At 49.0% G+C, this 18,670-nt stretch overlaps 1 protein-coding gene across 1 annotated transcript; it reads right to left on the bottom strand.

Moving 5' to 3' along the window:
• Window positions 1-1,677: 1,677 nt before the first annotated feature.
• Window positions 1,678-14,333, bottom strand: LOC105983238 (chromosome unknown open reading frame, human C17orf64). The gene is made up of 6 exons (XM_013013081.1): window positions 14,286-14,333; window positions 11,154-11,255; window positions 10,717-10,892; window positions 10,255-10,354; window positions 7,445-7,640; window positions 1,678-1,763 (listed from the first exon to the last, which is right to left on the bottom strand). Exons 1-6 carry the CDS (start codon window positions 14,331-14,333, stop codon window positions 1,678-1,680), a joined length of 708 nt encoding a protein of 235 aa, XP_012868535.1.
• Between the last annotated feature and the right edge of the window lie 4,337 nt (window positions 14,334-18,670).

The raw sequence follows: 18,670 nt of genomic DNA, 5'->3' as shown, positions 1-18,670 counted from the left end.
TAAAAAGAGGGTTCCAAAGCCAGCCTTCACCGCTCTCCTGTATCTATCTCTCTTTCTCTTTTTCTTTTTTGTCAGTTGTGAGGCTTGAATTCTGAGCTTGGGTGTTGCTCCTGAGCTCTTCAGCTCAAGGGGAGTGTTCTACCAGTTGAGCCACAGTGCCACTTCCGTTTTTCTGGTGTTTAATTGGAGCCAGCCCGGGCTGGCTTTGAACTGTGATCCTCAGATCTCAGCTTCCTGAGATTAGGATTACAGGTGTGAGCCTCTGGCCCCTGACTCTCTCCTGTATTTTTAGGCTTTGTGACTTTTCTCTGGGCTAATAGGACACTCCAACTGACTTCTTTTGCACATACCATCAGCCCTGGCTGGAAGAAGGCAGATGTATTATCCCACAATTACTCTAGGTGGCGGTGTTGCCTGCAATATAAGGGATCTCTCTTTTTGGTTCTTTGCCTAGGATGGATTAAATCTCTCAGGAATAGGAAAAGTTCCTTCCAATCAGCCTGTCATTCTCTCCCAATGTTCACTGCTTTGTCAAAACTGCCATTTTCTCTTCTTTTCCCTCTCCTTCCTTCCTTCTTTCCTTCCTTCCTTCCTTTCTTTCTTTTCTTTCTTTGTAGGTCATGGGGTTTGAACTTGGGGCCCAGGCACTGTCCCTGAGCTTTTTTGCTCAAGGCTAGCACTCTTCCACTTTGAGTAACAGTGCAGCTTCAGGTTTTGTTGTCTTCAGTTGGAGATAAGAGTGTCATAAACTTTTCTGCCCACCTTGGCTTTGAATTGAGATCCTCAGATCTGAGCTGCTTGAGTAGCTAGGATTACAGATGTGGCCACCAGAACATGTCTGATAGATATTATATGATCAGACACACATAGGTATTGCACTTTTTGTTCCTTTCCTAAGAATATCCTCTTTTGGTCTCACTGTGTGTGAATGCTTAGAGACCTATTTATCATGTCCCAATGTACCTTATTTATTTATTTATTGTTGGTTGTGGGGCTTGAGCCCTGGACCTGGGCGCTGTCCCTTAGCTCTTCAGCTCAAGGTGAGCAATCTACGACGTGAGCCACAGCGCCACCTTCAGTTTTCTGGTGGTTCATTGGAGATAAAAGTCTCCCAGGCTTTCCTGCCCAGGCTGGCTTTAATCATGATCCTCAGATCTCTGCCTTCTGGGTAGCTAGGATTACAGGTGTGAGCCATCACCTAGCTATACTTTTATTTTTTGTTTTTAACCATCTATTGTGTTTACTTGTAGATTTAGAGATTCATTCTGGCTACCACAAGTGAGGGAAACCATGCAGCCTATGTTTCTCTGGGTCTGGCTTACTTAACGTACTATAATTTTTTTTCCAAGATTTTCCATTTTGTTATCATTCTTTCTGATGGATGAGTAGAATTCCTTTGTCCATAGGTGAGGTGTCTGCCTTCTTAGAAAGTGACTAGCATGTACATTATAAACAAATAAAATGAACAAAATAATGGCTATTATCCAAATAAAGCAGAACTGTCTTAACCATGTTTATTTATCACCCAATGAATTAAGAGCTGAGCATCCTTTTGATAAGGATGATTTCTTCTTTCCCCTCTTTAGTTCCACCTTGAGCTCTCCAGGAGCTGACATATTAAAGCCGCAGCGTGCTCAGGAGCAGGGGGAGCTGGCCCTTTTGTCCCGGCGGGCCCTCTTACGGGCAGCTCTCTGGAGTTTCGGGAGCCCCCTTAATCCTTTGCCTCTTGAGTTTTGTCTTTTGAGGAAGTTTCTTTAAATGATCTGAAAGAGGGGTTAGAGGACGTCTTGAGGATATCACGAATAGCGAGGGCTCTCGGTTAACAGGGTGGACATAGGGTGGACAAGGGAGCAGAGAGGAAGGTGACATCTTACCTCATCTTCAGCTGTGTCCCTTACTATCTTCCCCCAGAAACCCTCCTGCCTCGCAGGCTGGCCTCACTCACCCTGGTTTAAACTTAAGGGTTCCCACACAGGCACCGTGCAAAGCCTTACAGTAAGTTAGGGACACAGCACAGACCCAGGTATTCTGGCCTCTGGCTTCATGTTCTTATTCCTCCCTGATTCTTTCTTGGGTCTTCTGACCTAATTATCAGTATTTGGCAAACACCCGTGACTTTTGCATGTACCATCAGCAAGTTTCATGGTCCTCCTTCCCTCCAGGTCTGGGGCTTGAACTCAGGGCCTGGGTACTGTCATTGAGCTTTGTCTGAAGACTAGTGTGCTACCAATTGCGACACAGCTCTACTTCTACTTAATTGGAAATATTATGGAACTTCCTACCTGAGCTGACTTTGAACCATGATCTTCAGATCTCAGCTTCTTGAGTAGCTGGGATTACAGTCATGAGGCACTGGCACCTGGCTCCATCACTGAGTTTGTTTTGTTTTGTCAGTTGTGGGGCTTCTTGAACTCTGGGCTTGGGCGCTGTCCCTCAGCTCTTCAGCTCAAGGCTAGCGCTCTACTACTTGAGCCACAGCACTGCTTCTGGTTTTTCTGAGTTGTTTAATCGAGATGAGTCTCATGTCCTTTCTTGTCTGGGCTGGCTTTGAACCATGATCCTCAAATCTCAGCCTCCTGAGTAGCTAAGATTACAGGCATGAGCCACTGGCACCCAGCTTTCCATCATCTAGTTTTAATCAAGATAGGAACATAATGTTCTAGACACACCACTCATGATATTATTATTTATATGTGCTGGTCTTGAGGCTTAAACTCAGGGCCTTGGCACTGTTTCTTATCTTCTATCACTCAAGGCTGGCACTCTATCTATAACTATAGTTATAGTTCCACTTCTGGCCTTTTGGTAGTTCATTGGAGTTAAGAGTCTCACAGACTGGGCTGGCTTGGGATCGTGATCCTCAGATCTCAGCCCCTTGAGTAACTACGATTATAGGCATGAGCCACTGGTGTCTGGCCTGCCATGTTACTTTTAATTACACGGTATAGTCAGCCTACAAATGGTATTCACCATGTCCTATGTACTTTTTCATGCAACAATGATATGAACACAACTTCCCCACTATTGTATTCTAGCCCAGAAATGAGCTGGGGATGTAGCTCAGCAGTACACTGATTGCTTAGCATATGTGAGGCACTAGGTTCAATCCCCAATACTGAAATAAAAGATCATCAGGACTTTGAATCTGAAGTTGTGTTTATAGGTAGTGAAGCAAGCTGTAAAACAACAAGAAAAAAAGAAAAAAAAAGTGGACCAATTCCTAGTGCAATAGCCTGATCTCTCTGAAAGCTTAAGAATACAAAAAAGCTGGGCTCCAGTGGCTCACACCTGTAATCCTAGCTACTCAAGAGGCTGAAATCTGAGGATCATGATTCAAAGCCAGTCCTGGCAGGGAAGTCCATGAGACTCTTATCTCCAATTAAACATTAGAAAACCAGAAAAGAAGCTGTGGCTCAACTGTAGAGTGCTTGCCTTAAGCTGAAGAGCTCAGGGACAGTGCCCAGGCCCACCACCACCGTCATCAACAGCAACAACAAAGAATACAAAAAAGAGATTTTGTTGGATAAAAGATTAAGGAGATAGCCTGGTGAAATCTGTTTTGAAAAGCCAATGTGACAGTTATCTCTGAAATTTGAATATGGTGTATTTAACCTATTATTTGAAATAAAATGTTGACCTGGAAAAGTTGATACCATTTATTTTAAAAAAGAAAGTTGAGCTGAGGGACAGTGCCCAGGCCCAGAGTTCAGGCTCCACGACTGGACCCCCCCCCCAAAAAAAATAAAATAAAATAAAAAAGAAAGTTGAAATAAAAATTACATATAAGGGGTCTGGGAAGTTGGCTCAATGGTAAAGTGCTTGCCTTGCATGCATGAGGCCCTGGGTTCAATACCTCAGCACCACATAAGCAGAAAAAAGCTGGAAGTGGAGCTGTGGCTCAAATGGTAGAGTGCGAGCCTTGAGCTGAGGAGCTGAGGGATACTACCTGGGCCTACAGTTCAGCTCCCATGACCGACACAAAACAAAACAAAAATTACATATAAGGGGCTGGGAAGGTGGCTCAGTGGTAGAGTGCTTGCCTTGCATGCATGAGGCCTTGGGTTCGATTCCTCAGCACCACATAAGCAGAAAAAACCGTAAGTGGTGCTGTGGCTCAAGCGGTAGCACGCTAGCCTTGAGCTGAAGAGCTGAGGGACAGCGCCCAGGCCCAGAGCTCAGGCCCCACAACTGACAACAACAACAACAAAAAACATATAAAGTCAGCCCAGACAGGAAAGTCCATGAGACTCTTATCTCCAATTAAACCAGAAGTGGCACTGTAGCTCAAGAGGTAGAACACTTTACCTTGAGCTGAAGAACTCAGAAACAGTGCCCAGGCCTAGAGTTCAAGTCCCTTGACCGACCTCAGCCTGGGTAGGCTGAGGCAGAGGATAAAAACTTCTAGATAAGGCTGGGAATGTGGCTTAGTGGTAGCGTGCTTGCCTAGCATGCAGGAAGCCCGGGGTTTGATTCCTCAGCACCACATAAACAGAAAAAGCCAGAGTGGAGCTGTGGCTCTCAAGTGGTAGAGTGCTATCTTTGAGCAAAAGAAGCTTAGGGACAGTGCCCATGATCTGGAAAAAAAGAAAAAAAGAAAGAAAGAAAAAAGAAAGAAAGAAGAGGGGGTGGAGGGAGAAAGAGAGGGATAGAGAGAGAAAGAGGGAGGGATGAAGGGAGAGAGAGAGAGATAGAGAGAGAGAGGAGAGGAGAGCTCTGGTAAGTGAGTGGTAGGACAACAGCTTTGAGTGAAGAGCTAAGATACAGTGCCCAGGCCCCAGTACCAGCACACACTCTCTCTCTCTTTGAATAATTGCTTGAAGGGTTGGAGATATAGTTGAGCAGTGGAAGGCTTGCTTAGCATGCATGACAGTAAAGTCCTTGGGTTCTATCCTTAGCATCATATTTTTTTTTTCTAAAAACCAAACATCTTAGCCCGTCATCTAAGTCTTTCTCTCATTCCACCCCTTCTTTATACCCCTCAATTCCTCCGTTCCTTTCATTCACTGCCAGGCCCAGACTGCCCATTTTTGTGTACTGTCCCCTTTCCCCCTCCTTTTTTTTGTCAGCACTGGGGCTTGAACTCAGGGCCTGGGCACTGTCCCTGAGCCTCTCTGCTAGCCTGTCTCAAAGCAAGTGAGCCACAGCGCCACTTCCAACTTTTTCTGTTTATGTGGTGTTGACTGAGGAATCGAACTCATGTAATCTAGGCAAGCACTCTACTGCTCAGCCACATTTCCAGCCCTCATTCCCTTTCTTTTTTCTGTTCTCTTTTTTTTTTCTGTTGGTCATGGGGCTTGAACTCTGGGCTTGGGTGCTGTCCCTATGCTTTTCAGCTCAATGTGAGAGCTCTACCGCTTGAGCCACAGCGCCACTTCCGGTTTTCAAGTGGTTTATTGGAGATAAGAGTCTCACGGACTTTCCTGCCCAGGCTGGCTTTGAACTGTGATCCTCAGATCTCAGCTTCCTGAGTAGCTAGGATTACAGGTGTGAGCCACTGGTGCCTGGCTCCCCCTACTCCCTTTCTTTAAAGCCTGTTCAGACCTGTGTCCAGTGGACACCTTGTCCTGATCAACACACACCCTTTGCCCTGTGGCCTGGGAGAATTCATCTATAGAAGGAGGTCAAAACCTGCCAGCTCACTAGAAGGCTGTAGGGGGTGGTCACATGAGGCAAAAATTCAAAGCACCTGCCATAGAGTCAGGCTGACCCAGAACACCAGAACTTGCTTGCCTATCTGATTCAGGGGCTCCTTGGCTGAGCATTGTCTGAGAGCAGCTTTCTTTTTTTTTTTTTCCCCCCTTTGTTAATGTACATAGGTCTTCGTGCTTGCTAGGCAAGTTTCTACCACTTGAGGCACACCCTAGTCCTTTTATTTTTGCCTTTTCATTTTTTCTTTTTTCTTGTAAGGCCTTGCACTTTTGCTCAGGCTGTTTTCTCTGATCTCAATTCTCCTACCTCCACCTCTTCAAACAGCTGGATTACAGATGTGAACCACCATGTCCAACCCTGTCCATCATTCTTGGAAGTATTGCCGTATACTTCTTGATTCATGCTGTAGACACTCTGGCCCTGCACTGGGTTCTGGCCTCCCTGGCTGCACAGTCCACGCCAGCTGCCATGAACCTGTAATTGCTCCTGCTGGGCCCTGAGGCCCAGCAGCCCAGGTGGTGCCAGTGAAGGGCTGCCCCTGAGGTCACCTGAGGCCTACTGTCCCTCAATAGCCCCTCCAGCTGGGCCTTCCGAACACCTGAGTCCATCTTGGGCTCACCTTCTGAGGTCTTCGGGCCACCTTGTTTGCCTTTACCTTCCGTGGCAGTAGCAGAGCACGGACGGCATATGTGGCCCAGGAGCCAGTTCGAGAGATGGATAGGGCAACCATCTTTGTGTTCAGTGCATGGGAGGAGCCTTCATGGGTGCCAACTTGGCCTGAGTCCTCACTAAAGAGACTCTATTCTCTCTGACTCCCCCAACCTCTGTGCAGACAAGCAATTACAGCAGTCATGGCCAAAGTGGCAGAGAAAGACATGGTCATGCTACGCTCCCTTTAAGAATGAGTCCCTTAGCTGGTGGCTCACGCCTGTAATCCTAGCTACTCAGGAGGCTGAGATCTGAGGATCGCGGTTCAAAGCCAGCCCGGGCAGGAGAGACCGTGAGACTCCTATCTCCAATAAACCACCAGAAAACCGGAAGTGGCGCTGTAGCTCAAGTGGTAGAGCGCTCGTCTTAAGCTGAAGAACTGAGGGACAGCGCCCAGGCCCAGAGTTCAAGCCTCACGGCCGACAAAAAAGAAAAAGAAAAAAGAATGAGTCCCTTGGGTCTGGGAAGGTGGCTCAGTGGTAGAGTGCTTGCCTTGCATGCCTGAGGCCCTGGGTTCGATTCCTCAGCACCACATAAGCAGAAAAAACCAGAAGTGGCGCTGTGGCTCAAGTGGTAGAGCACTTGCCTTGAGCTGAAGAGCTGAGGGACAGCGCCCAGGCCCAGAGTTCAGGCCCCACGACCGGACAAAAAAAAAAAAAAAGAATGAGTCCCTTTCTTTTCCTTGTGCCCCACTGTATACAATAGTGAGAATTCTGTTGCTCTTCATAGATACTTCGTGGAGTCGGCCTGCTTGACCACTAAGAAACTGGCCCCATCTGGCTTTTAGTCATAGGGGAAAATGGCTTTATTTGAATGTTAACTGAAAACTTCAGGATTCAAAACCATATATAAACTAGCCAGGCACACTTATAATCCTAGCAACTGAGGAGGCTGAGATCCAAGGATCATGGTTTGAAGCCAGCCCAGGCAAGAAAGCCTGTGAGACTCTTATCTCACAGAAGGATGAAGAGAAGGTGGGAAGGAGGAAAAAGACCTTATCAGTGTGGAGCAGAGGCTTCTGGCCGCTCCCACTCCACCCACAAACCCCTGGTCCAGGCCCGACTTTGAACACCAAGTGGGGAATTACCTTTCCCCATGGAGTCCTGCTCCACCGGCTCCTCCAGCATGGCAGCACAGTGGCCTGGGGCCTGCATCTTGGACAGCCGCTCCTTCATGCCGCTGAGGTTACAGCGCAGTCCCCAGGCATCACACAGTTTGGGCAGGCTGTCCTCCTGGTCCACCAACAAGGATCTCTCTCGGGCGTCCACGGGCCAGAATGCCACCTGCAATGGAGTCACAGTCTTTCAGGGAGACTCAAAGGAGGGGCGGTGTGAATGCTACGGTGCCTTTCCTGTGCTGCACCTGACTGTATGTCCCAGTTGACTGGGCCAGAAAGATGAGGGGGGGAGGGGTGAAAGTCACAGAAGAGGATGAAACTGGGGACCTGAAGTTAGCCTGCCAACTGTCTCTTCCAGCTCTTCCAGGGTTGTGTGTGTGTGTGTGTGTGTGTGTGTGTGTGTGCATGTGCACCAGTCCTGGGGATTGAACTCAGGGCTTGGATACTGTCCCTGAGCCTCTCAGGGACAGTGCTAGCTCAAGGCAAGCGCTCTACCACTTGAGCCACAGCACCACTTCCTGCTTTTTCTGTGTATGTGGTGCTGAGGAATCGAACCCAGAGCTTCCTGCATGCTAGGCAAGCACTCTACCACTAAGCACATTCCCAGCTCCACTCCCCCCAACTTTTTTTTTTTTTTGTCGGTCGTGGGGCTTGAACTCTGGGTCTGGGCGCTGTCCCTCAGCAGTTCAACTCAAGGCGAGCACTCTACCACTTGAGCTACAGCGCCACTTCCGGTTTTTCTGGTGGTTTATTGGAGATAGGAGTCTCACGGTCTTTCCTGCCCGGGCTGGCTTTGAACCGCGATCCTCAGATCTCAGCCTCCTGAGTAGCTAGGATAACATGCGTGAGCCACCAGTGGCTGGCTCCCCCCCACTTTTTAAAAAATCAGTCCTAGAGTTTGAACTCAGGGCCTGGGCACTGTCCCTGAGCTTATTTTGCTCAAGGCTAGCACTCTACCACTTGAGCCACAGTACCACTTCTGGACTTTTCTGTTTATGTGGTACTGAGGAATTGAACTCAGGGCTTCATTCATGCTAGGCAAGCACTCTGCCTCTAAGCTACATTCCTAGCCCATTCCTGTATTTGTTTTAAATTGTCCTACTGTGTGTGTGTGTGTGTGTGTGTGTGTGTGTGTGTGTGTGTGAGTGCGCGCGCGCGCGCGCATGTGTGTGTTCCTCCAGGCCTTGGCTTTGTCCTTGAGCTTTTTTTGCTCAAAACTATTGCTCTGCCACTTGAGCCACAGCTCTACTTCAGCTCTTTTGGTGATTGTTTGGAGATAAAAAGTTTCACAGACTTTCTTGCCTACGTTGGCTTCAAACTGCAGTCCTCAGGTTTCAGCCTCCTGAGTGGTTAGGATTACTGGTGTTAGCCACCAGCACTCAGCTTAGAATGAGTTCTCTATCTTAATTTTCAAGCAAATTAGTAAATGCATATACTTTTTCTTTGGGTATAATTTTCTAATATGGTACTTTGTTTTCTTTTTCTTTTACTTTTACTTTTTTTTGAGACAAAGTCTCTTTATGTAGCCAGATTTTTCTTTTGTTGTTGTTGTTGTTATTATTATTGGTCATGGGGCTTGAACTCTGGGCCTGGGCGCTGTCCCTGAGCAATCCAGCTCAAGGCTAGTGCTCTACCACTTGAGCCACAGTGCCACTTCTGGTTTTCTGAGTGTTTGTTTTTGGGGGGGTCCGGTTGTGGGGACTGAACTCTGGGCCTGGGAGCTGTCCCTCAGCTCTTCAGCTCAAGGCTAGCGCTCTTCCACTTGAGTCACAACGCCACTTCTGGCTTTTTTCTTTTTTGCTCTTGTAAGTACTGAGGAATCGAACCCAGGGTCTCAGGCATGCAAGGCAAGCGCTCTACCACTGAGCCACCTTCCCAGCCCTTCTGAGCGGTTTATTGGAGATAAGAGTCTCACAGCCTTTTCTGCCCAGGCTGGCTTTGAACCACGATCCTCAGACCTCAGCCTCCTGAGTAGCTAGGATTACAGGCATAAGCCACCATGCCCGGCTCCCAGATTGTTCTTGAACTCTCAATCTTCTTACCCCAGTCTCTTAATCCTTTTGCCTCAACCTCCTGAGCACTGAAATTACAAGTGTGTGTCCCCACATTTGGCTACTAGGGTCAATATTGACAGAAATAAACTACCAGCAAATGCCTTCTAGGATTCTCTGTGATTTTCATGTCTTGAGTCAAAAGTGGGTGAAGAACTATTCTAGGATGAATCGGGGCTTTGACAACTACTCTCTTCAGCCATCTCCCCCACCCCACCCATGGCTCCTGACCATGGGTCTATGTCCTGGCCCCTGCCAACCTCAGAGTGAATAAATATCAAGAACTTGCTGTTTAAGCCAGGCACTGGTGGCTCACACCTATAATCCTGGCTACACAGGAGGCTGAGACCTGAGGATCGCAGTTCAAAGCCAGCCGGGGCAGGAAAGTCCATGAGACTTTTATCTGCAATTAACCACGAGAAAACCAGAAGTGGTGCTGTGGCTCAAGTGGTAGAGCACTGGCCTTGAGCTGAAGAGCTGAGGAACAACGCCCAGGCCCAGAGTTCAGGCCCCATGACAAAAAAAAAAAGAACTTGCTGCTGAGCCTCTTCCTTGGTCCTCAGGGCAGGGAAAGGGGACACAGTGGACTCAGGCAGAGCCATGGGTGGAGGCCAGAGGGGCCAGGCTGTATCAGAGGGCTATGCAATCCTAGCCTTCCCCACTGATGACGTAAGAGGCAAGTGCACCAGGCCTCAGCTAGTCCCTGGAGGAACTTTCTCTAAAGCTCACCAGGAACTTGGCTGTCTGATTGGTTTTGGTGTACTTGTAGAGCCGGCGAAGCTGCTTTGCTTCCAGTTCTGAGAAGAGAGAGATGAATCGCCAGAGCATCCTGCAGGGAGACACCTCAGGATGAGTGAGGCCCAGTACCACCCTTTCTGCCTGTGGTCCAGGACCCACTCGGGGAGGAACAGGCAGGGAGGGGAGGGAGGTTGGGATCTGCAGAGCTGGACTAGCATGTTGCTGGTGCATTATTCTTAGGTCGCAGAGTGGGGTGTTTGTCCATGTGCACAGGTGAAGTGCAGTCAGTGCTACCCTATTGAATAGAGGGGCCCTGTTCCTTTCACTCTGTCTCCTGCAACATCCCACCTCATCCACATAAAGAGGGACTGAAGATCTTGACAAGGATGTGAACTTGAGTGAAGATGAATGGTATACAGAGGGGATGAGGGGAAGGGCCTGGAGGCTCCTTACTTCTTCCAGTGCTTAATTTCCCAGGCTCGACAGTAATGCTGCAGAAAGGTGTTGATGTGGTCCCCCAGGACCTCGAGGCTCTTCTTCATGTACTTTAGCCTCTTCTTCTGAGGAAGGTCCTTGGGCAGGTTCAACTTGCGCAGGTACCTCTTCAGTGGCCTTAGGTATTCTTTACACTGAGGAGACAGCAGGAAAGATGAGGGGCTAAGGGGTGGGGAGTGGGGTTTGACAAAAGATGTATGGGCAGACTTTCATGACCAGCACATTAGCCCCGCTGCAGCCCTTCCCAGCTCAGAAAGGGCTATGTGGGTTCAGCAAGGAGCCTCCCCAACAGTTGTCCACAAGTAGGGCGATGAGTTGTGGGACTGAGGCCTGTCAGTTCCTCACAAAGGAATAGGAAACAGAGGCTTGTACTCAGAGTCTGACTTCTTACTCACAATTTTGAAGGTGTCCTGGTCCAGGCCCTTGGCATGGCGGACGAGTGAGGCTCCAGCGGGGATGGTGCTAGAGCTCCTCTCTAAGCAGGGCACACTGGTCACCTGGGAGGAAGCAGGTACAGTCAGCTGAGGACCTTGGGCCACTGCTCTGGAGGGGGCAGTGTTGGGAAAACCTTGGTTCAAATGGCAGCCAAAACCTTTCTCCATTGCCCTCTTCTTTCTTGACCCAGCACTGTTTGCAAAGAAACTTAGAGAATCTAGCCCAGGGGGTGGAAGGATCTAGATCCAAAATGGGCCCTGGGCAAAAGTGTGAGACCCTATATGAAAAACTAATGCAAAAAGGAATAGGGATATAGTTCTACCTCAAGTGGCAAAGTGCTTGTCTAGCAAGTATAGGTCCCGAGTTTAAACCCCACTACCACCAAAAACAAAAATAATCTTGAAATATTCTGATTCTTTTATAATACTAGTAGCATGTTATGCTAGGTATCATTTTTTTGGGGGGGGGTTCGGTCATGGGGTCTGAACTCTTGGCCTGGGCACTGTCCCTCAGCTCTTCAGCTCAAGGCTAGCGCTCCACCACTTGAACCACAGCGCCACTTCCGGCTTTTTTCTTTTGCTTATATGGTGCTGAGGAATCGAACCCAGGGCCTCAGGCATGCAAGGCAAGTGCTCTACCACTGAGCCACCTTCCCAGCCCCTATGCTAGGTATCTTTATAGAGCTCTTGATAAACATTAACTCCTTTTATTCTGTTACAAATTCCTGGAGGTTACATATGATTACCTTTGGTTACGAATGAGAACACTAAGACATAAAAAGATTTCCAAGATTCCTTCAAGGAAAGATCAGGGGGGCTCATTTATTTATTTGTTTGTTGTTTTTACTAGTCCTGGAGGTCGAACTCTGGGCCTGGGCACTGTCCCTGAGGCTTAGTACTCGAGGGTAGTGTTTTACTACTTCAGCCATGTATTTTCTTTTTCTTGGTTGGGGAAGAGGGGCTAGTTAATTGGAGATATAACTCTCATGGACTTCCTTAGATCTCAGCCTCCTGAGTAGTTAGGATTATAAGCTTGAGCTACTGGTGTCTGACCTGTGTGTGTGTGTGTGCCAGTACTGGGGTTTGAACTCAGGCCCTGGGCACTGTCTCTTAGCTTTTTGCTCAAGGCTGGTGCTATATCACAGATCCACTTCTGGCTCTTCGGTGTTTAATTGGAGATGAGAGTCTCAGTGGACTTTCCTGTCTGGGCTGGCTTTCAATCTCAATCCTCAGATCTCAGAATCCTGAGTAGCTCAATGATTACAGGTGTGAGCCATCAGTGCTTCATGTATTTTTCATTCAGTAAACGTTTATTGACTACCCAAACCTCAGGCATATGTCTTTACATCTATACCTTTAACGCCATGGCATGGATCTGAAGGACATAGTGTGACAGTGACCACCAGAATCTTTTGACAGCAAAAAAAAAAAAAAGTGGGGCAGGGCTGTGGGAAGGTGGCTCAGTGGTAGAGTGCTTGCCTGGCATGCATGAGGCCCTGGGTTCAATTCCTCAGTACCACATACACAGAAAAGGCTGGAAGTGGTGCTGCGGCTCAAGTGGTAGAGCGCTAGCCTTGAGCAAAAGCAGCTCAGTTCAAGTCTCAAACTGGTAAAAAAAAAAAATAAAAATAAAGTAGGGCAAAGAGAATAGGCAATTCATTAGTGGTTCCGTTCAAAGTGATTGTGAACTACTATTAGAAGTCAGAGCAGCTGGATTAGAGTACATGTCTGGATTTACATCCAACTTTCCACAACTTCCACAAGCTGCTCTGTGTATGTGTGTGTGTGTGTGTGTGTGGTGTGTAGGTTGTGGGCATGAACTCTGGGCCTGGGCCCTGTTCCTCAGCAATTCAGCTCAAGGCTAGGGTTCTACTACTTAAGCCACAGGGCCACTTCTGGCTCTTTTTGCTTATGTGGTGCTGAGGAATCAAACTCAGGGCCCCATGCATGCAAGGCAAGCGCTCTACCACTGAGCCACCTTCCCAGCCCCAACAAGTTTCTTTTTTTTTGGTCGGTCATGGGGCTTGAACTCTGGGCCTGGGCGCTGTCCCTCAGCTCTTCAGCTCAAGGCAAGCGCTCTACCGCTTGAGCTACAGCGCCACTTCTGGTTTTCTAGTAGTTTATTGGAGATAAGAGTCTCACGGAGGGCTGGGAAGGTGGCTCAGTGGTAGAGCGCTTGCCTTGCATGCTCGAGGCCCTGGGTTTGATTCCTCAGCACCACGTAAGCAAAAAGAAAAAAGGCAGAAGTGGTGCTGTGGCTCAAGTGGTAGAGCGCTAGCCTTGAGCTGAAGAGCTGAGGGACAGCGCCCAAGCCCAGAGTTCAGGCCCCACGACCGGACCAAAAAAAAAAAAAAGAGTCTCACAGACTTTCCTGCCCGGGCTGGCTTTGAACTGTGATCCTCAGATCTCAGCCTCCTGAGTAGGTAGAATTACAGGCGTGAGCAACTGGCACTCGGCCCCAAGTTTCTTAGCAACACCAGTGTTCTTTCCTATCTACTAGGGGGAAGAATGATGTCCCATCCATCCAGACTCTGAAGGGAAAGGGCAGGGAAGGTGTAGAAGTAGTGGGATCAGGGACAGACAGGCTCCTCCAGGCCCCTAAAGAGAGGGGACTTTGGATAACTTCAGAAAGGTGGGTGTCTAGGACACTGCACAACTGCATCAGCACACACACACCACACATGTATGCACACATACTTAAACTGGACCCTCTAGCTAGCTTCTTGGCAGGATCACAGGTCTCTGATAAGCATGTTTATCACCTTTTCCCCCCTCTCTTCAGGTGCTGAGAATCAAAGCCAGATCCTCCAGGCGGGTCAGGCAAATGTCCTGCTCCTGGCCTACACCCTAGGTCATCTGTTTGAATGACTTATATTCTCTCGCTCTCTGGGCCTCTTGCTCACTCATGGAACCCCATTATTTCCCCCTTGTTCTCATTTTTGTTTTGTTTTTCCTTCTACATCTCCTCTACTTTTCCAAAACCCACCCACCTCTGGGAGGGACCTTCCTTTCCTTGGGGAGGTGTGTGTGTGTGTGTGTGTGTGTTTGGGTGTGTGTGTGGGGTGTCCCTCATCGTCTCATCTTTCTGTTCACCTTCTCTAGTGGTTTGTCTCCACCCCCCTGCCCATCAGAACCCTCCATCTCCAGAGGGGTGCTGGAGGGCTCCATCCAGGCTGGCACTCCTCGGGTCCCCTCGGGCTTCTGACCCTCACAGCTTCGGTGACCTTGAGTGTCCCAGGGAGTGGACTGGTTGGCTCCAGAACTCCGAGCAAAACCATGGCAACTGCCAACACAGAGCCCAGGCCCCCTCCCCCTCCCGCCCCCAGGCCAGCGCCTCCAAACCCCAGCAGGGACCGGACCCGGACCGGACCCTGGGTGAGCAGAGCAACACGGGGCGGCAGACTGGAGAGTTTGTGAGGGGACCCCCCCAACTGAGCCGGAGGGGCTGGTACCCCCTTTCTCCCAGGAATCAGATGCCGTTGATTTTGAACCCTGGTAAGGCTTTGGAAGCAACTGTCCCGCGTGGGAACCATTCCCGCCCTGCCCTCTTTGGTCACACGGGGACGGAGGGGATCCCCCCCCCCTCCAGGGCTTGTAACATTCCTTTCCGGATTGGGGACAAAGGACTAGAGAGAAGGTGGGCGCTTTTCCCCTCGGGCAGTCTCCAGGAAGGTCCTAGGCCAGTGGCGACGGGTGTCGGGGCTGTTTTGGGGAGCGTCCTTTGGGCCCATCTTTCCCCGGGATGGGGCCCGGCGGGGACCCCGTGGCGCACGCCGGAGCGGGGTGTGTAGAGGCGGCTCACTTGCCTTGGGTCCGCGGCCACGAAGTGGATGCGGGGGTTTGGCTCGGGCTTTTCCCACCAGCGTGCCCTCGGGGGGACGGAGGCAGCGGGGTGCGCGGCGTCCGGGGGTCTCCGGGGTCCGGCGGGCCGGGGGACGTTGGCAGGCGCTGCGTGCAGCCGCGGGGTGCAGCCCGGGTCTCTTCGCCCCCAGCGCGGCACTGGCGCCCCGCGTCCTCTGGGGCCGAGACCGTTGCAGCCGCCGTTCGCTCACTCGGGCCTCATCTTCTCCCCCGGAGCGCTGGGTTCCACCGCAGGAACCTTCTTCCCGGTCCTCGGAGGGTCTGCGGGGCAGTTTCCTTACCCGGTTTGATCCAGGTCTCTCCCTGCTCTGGTCCTGGGTGATCTCTTTTCGGCCTGCTAGCAGAGACACCTGTTAGGGACCTGGTGCAAGGCCTGCGGGGCAGTGGGGCGGGGGTGAGATCCCTTTCTGTTTGGTGATGGTCCTCTTCCTCTTCCTCCTCCTCCTCGTCCTCCTCTTCCCTCCTCTCCCCCCTCCTCCGTGTGTGTGTGTGTGTGTGTGTGTGTGTGTGTGTGTGCTAGTTCTGGGATTTGAACTCAGGGCCTGGGTGCTGTCCCTGCACTAATTTTTGCTCAAGGCTAGCCCTCTTCATCTCCACTTGGCACTTTCCAGCTGACTTGGAACTGTGATCCTCGATCCTCAGATTTCAGCCTTCTGCGTAGCTAGGGTTACAGGTATGAGCCAATGGCGCTCACCTTCCTTGTTGTTGTTGATGATGAATTTCACCTTCTCCTTCTTTTTCTTGTGCCAGTCCTTAGGCTTGAACTCAGGGCCTGGACTCTGTCCCTAAGCCTCTTTGTGCCACAGCCCCACTTCTGGCTTTTTCTGTTTATGTGGTACTGAGGAATTGAACCCAGGTCTTCATGCATACTAGGCAAGCACTCTACCACTGAGCCACATTGCCAGCCCTTTCCCTGATTTTTTGTTCAAGATTAACACTTCCAGAATCACTTCCAGATCTTTTGGTAGTCCTGCCTGGTCTAGGTTTGAACTGTCATCTTCAGAAGTCAGCCTTCTGAGTAGCTTGAGTGAGTAACTAGCACCTGGGTTTGGAAATTCTTGTTAAGTTCTCTGTACCATAAAGCTTAGCAAATGTCTTTGATTTATTTTTAAGGGGAGAGAGAAAGGGGGGGTGTACCATTATAGGCCCCAATTCTCTGCCTGCAAACTGGAAGGTTTGTTCTCTGAGTATTCACTCAGAATTATTTTACTGCAAAGGATAATCACATTAGCCAGAGCAAGGGGAAAGGAGCCCTTCTATGTACTTTTATTCAGAGTGGCAATTGGTAAATGACATGTTCCAAAACATTTAATGAGACCTCTTACCCATCATGGTACTTGCAGGATTAGTCCTAAATTGGAAAGTTGTTGAAGACCCTTGCAGTAGTGACATTTTGGAAATAATTGAAATGTCAGCAATAACAAATGAAACATGACATGAAGATACAAAGGTTAGAAATCAAGTATTAAAATGCTGCACTTGGTGTTTATCGACATGGAAATGGAACCAAATCAGTCATGAAGTACAAGCTTCAAATATCAAGGGTGACTTCTCACTGTCTTTGTTTTAAGAAAATAATAAATGTGCTCTACTTTTAGAGAAGAGTCTGGTTTTGGCTTTTGAGACAGGGTCTGACCTTGAACCACAGATTCTTCTGCATCTACCTCACAAGTGCCCAGATTAATATAGGTGGGTTCTATCAGACCTAAGAGTCTGGTTTGTTGATTGTGCTTTTTTTTTGGGGGGGGGGAAGGGGGTGTTTTGTTTGTTTGGATTGGTACTGGGGCTTGAATTTAGGACCTAGGCACTGTTCTTTAGCTTTTTCACTCAAGGATGCCACTCTACCATTTCAGTCACAGCTTTACTTCTCTCTTTTTGGTGGTTAGTTGGAGATGAGTCTCATAAACTTTTCTGTCTTTGAACATTGATTCTCAGATCTCAGCCCCTCAGTGGATAGGATTATAGGTGTGAGCCACCAGCACCCAGCTAAGAGTCTGTGTCTAAAAGCTACTCATCAGGACTAAGTAGCATCATTAAAACCTTAAAGCAGAACACAAAAGAGTATTACACATTAAAACTCAGAAGTACATAGAAGAACCATAGTTTTGTTTTTTTAAAGGGAGGGGGCTGGGAAGGGGGCTCAGTGGTAGAGTGCTTTCATCATGAGGCCCTGGGCTTGATTCCTCAGTTCCACATAAGCAGAAAAAGCCAGAGTGGCACTGTGGCTCAAGTGCTAGAGCGCTAGCCTTGAGTTGAAGAGCTGAGGGACAGCGCCCAGGCCCAGAATTCAGGCCCCATGACCAACAACAATAACAAAAGAAGCAGCAAAGATTTAAACATACACTCACCTAGCAAGGTGCCAGGTGGCTCATGCCTGTAATCCTAGTTACTCAGGAGGCTGAGATCTGAGGATCACGGTTCAAAGACAGCCTGGGCAGGAAAGTCCATGAGACTCTTATCTCCAATAAACCACTCAGAAAACCAGAAGTGGCACTGCGGCTCAAGTGGTAGAGAGCTAGCCTTAAGCTGAAGAGCTGATAGTACCCAGGCCCAGAGTTCAAACCTCATGATCGCCAAAGAAACAACAACAACAAAAACAAATAACAACAAAAAGACACTCTCCTAGAAACACACGTCTACAATTCCGAAGGAAATAAGTGTTCAAACTTCAAAGCTTAGCCATCTTGCCGCTTAGCCTACTGTATCCTCCTTTTCACTCCTGGAGCTTCCAGCCAAGCTTGGGCTCTGGACAGTTGCCCTATTTCCCTAGTAGGTTTTGTTTTTGTTGGTCATAGGGCTTGAATTCAGGGCCTGGGCACTGTACCTCAGCTCTTGCTTAAGCCACAGTGCCACTTCCAGTTTTCTGGCAGTTAACTGGAGATAAGAGTCTCATGGATTTTCCTGCCTGAGCTGGCTTTGAACCATGATCCTCAGATCTCAGCCTTCTGAGTAGCTAGGATTACAGGTGTGAGTCCCCAGCCCCCAGCCCCCAGCTCCATAGTAGTTCTGTTGTTAACACAGGGTGTAGTTTGAAGGTACAACTGAGCTCAACAGCAGTCAGGAGTAATGGCTCAAATGCATTAATTAAGGCCCAATATAAGTCCATGACATTTGGGAGCTATTTTTCAAAATTCCATTGGTCAACAGAAAATGACGCTAAGGAGAGTTGACTCATTCAAACAAGGTATTGCTTGCAACATTTCTTAAAAATAAAATGAGGGGAGGCTGGGAAGGTAGCTCAGTGGTAGAGTGCTTGCCTTGCATGCATGAGGCTCTGGGTTCAATTCCTCAGCACCACATAAGCAATAAAAGCCAGAAGTGGCGTTGTGGCTCAAGTAGTAGAGCACTAGCCTTGAGCTGAAGAGCTGAGGGATAGCGCCTAGGCCCAGAGCTCAAGTCCATGACTGACAAAAAATAAAAAATAAAATGAGTTGGGTGCCAGTGGCTCACACCTGTAATCCTGGCTGCTTAGGAGGCTGAGATCTGAGGGTTGTGGTTTAAATCCAGCCAGTATAGGAAAGTTCGAGAGACCAAAAAAAGCTGGAAATAGACCTGTGGCTCAAGTGATAGAGTGTTAGCCTTGAGCAAAAAAAATTCAGGAACAACACCCAGGCCCT

The sequence above is a fragment of the Dipodomys ordii genome, unplaced genomic scaffold (assembly GCF_000151885.1).
Source record: "Dipodomys ordii isolate 6190 unplaced genomic scaffold, Dord_2.0 Scaffold19, whole genome shotgun sequence".
In the NCBI taxonomy this organism is placed as follows: Eukaryota; Metazoa; Chordata; class Mammalia; order Rodentia; family Heteromyidae; genus Dipodomys; species Dipodomys ordii.
This window is presented reverse-complemented; position numbering and strand designations above follow the sequence as displayed.

Bases quoted from the DNA above. Each gene is read 5' to 3' on its own strand.
- LOC105983238 (XM_013013081.1), bottom strand. From the start codon at position 14,333: ATGGAGGGTTCTGATGGGCAGGGGGGTGGAGACAAACCACTAGAGAAG. The intron at 11,256-14,285 runs GTGAACAGAAAG...GCTTCCTCCCAG, and splicing joins GAGACAAACCACTAGAGAAG to GTGACCAGTGTGCCCTGCTT. The intron at 10,355-10,716 runs GTAAGGAGCCTC...GTCTCCCTGCAG, and splicing joins GAAATTAAGCACTGGAAGAA to GATGCTCTGGCGATTCATCT.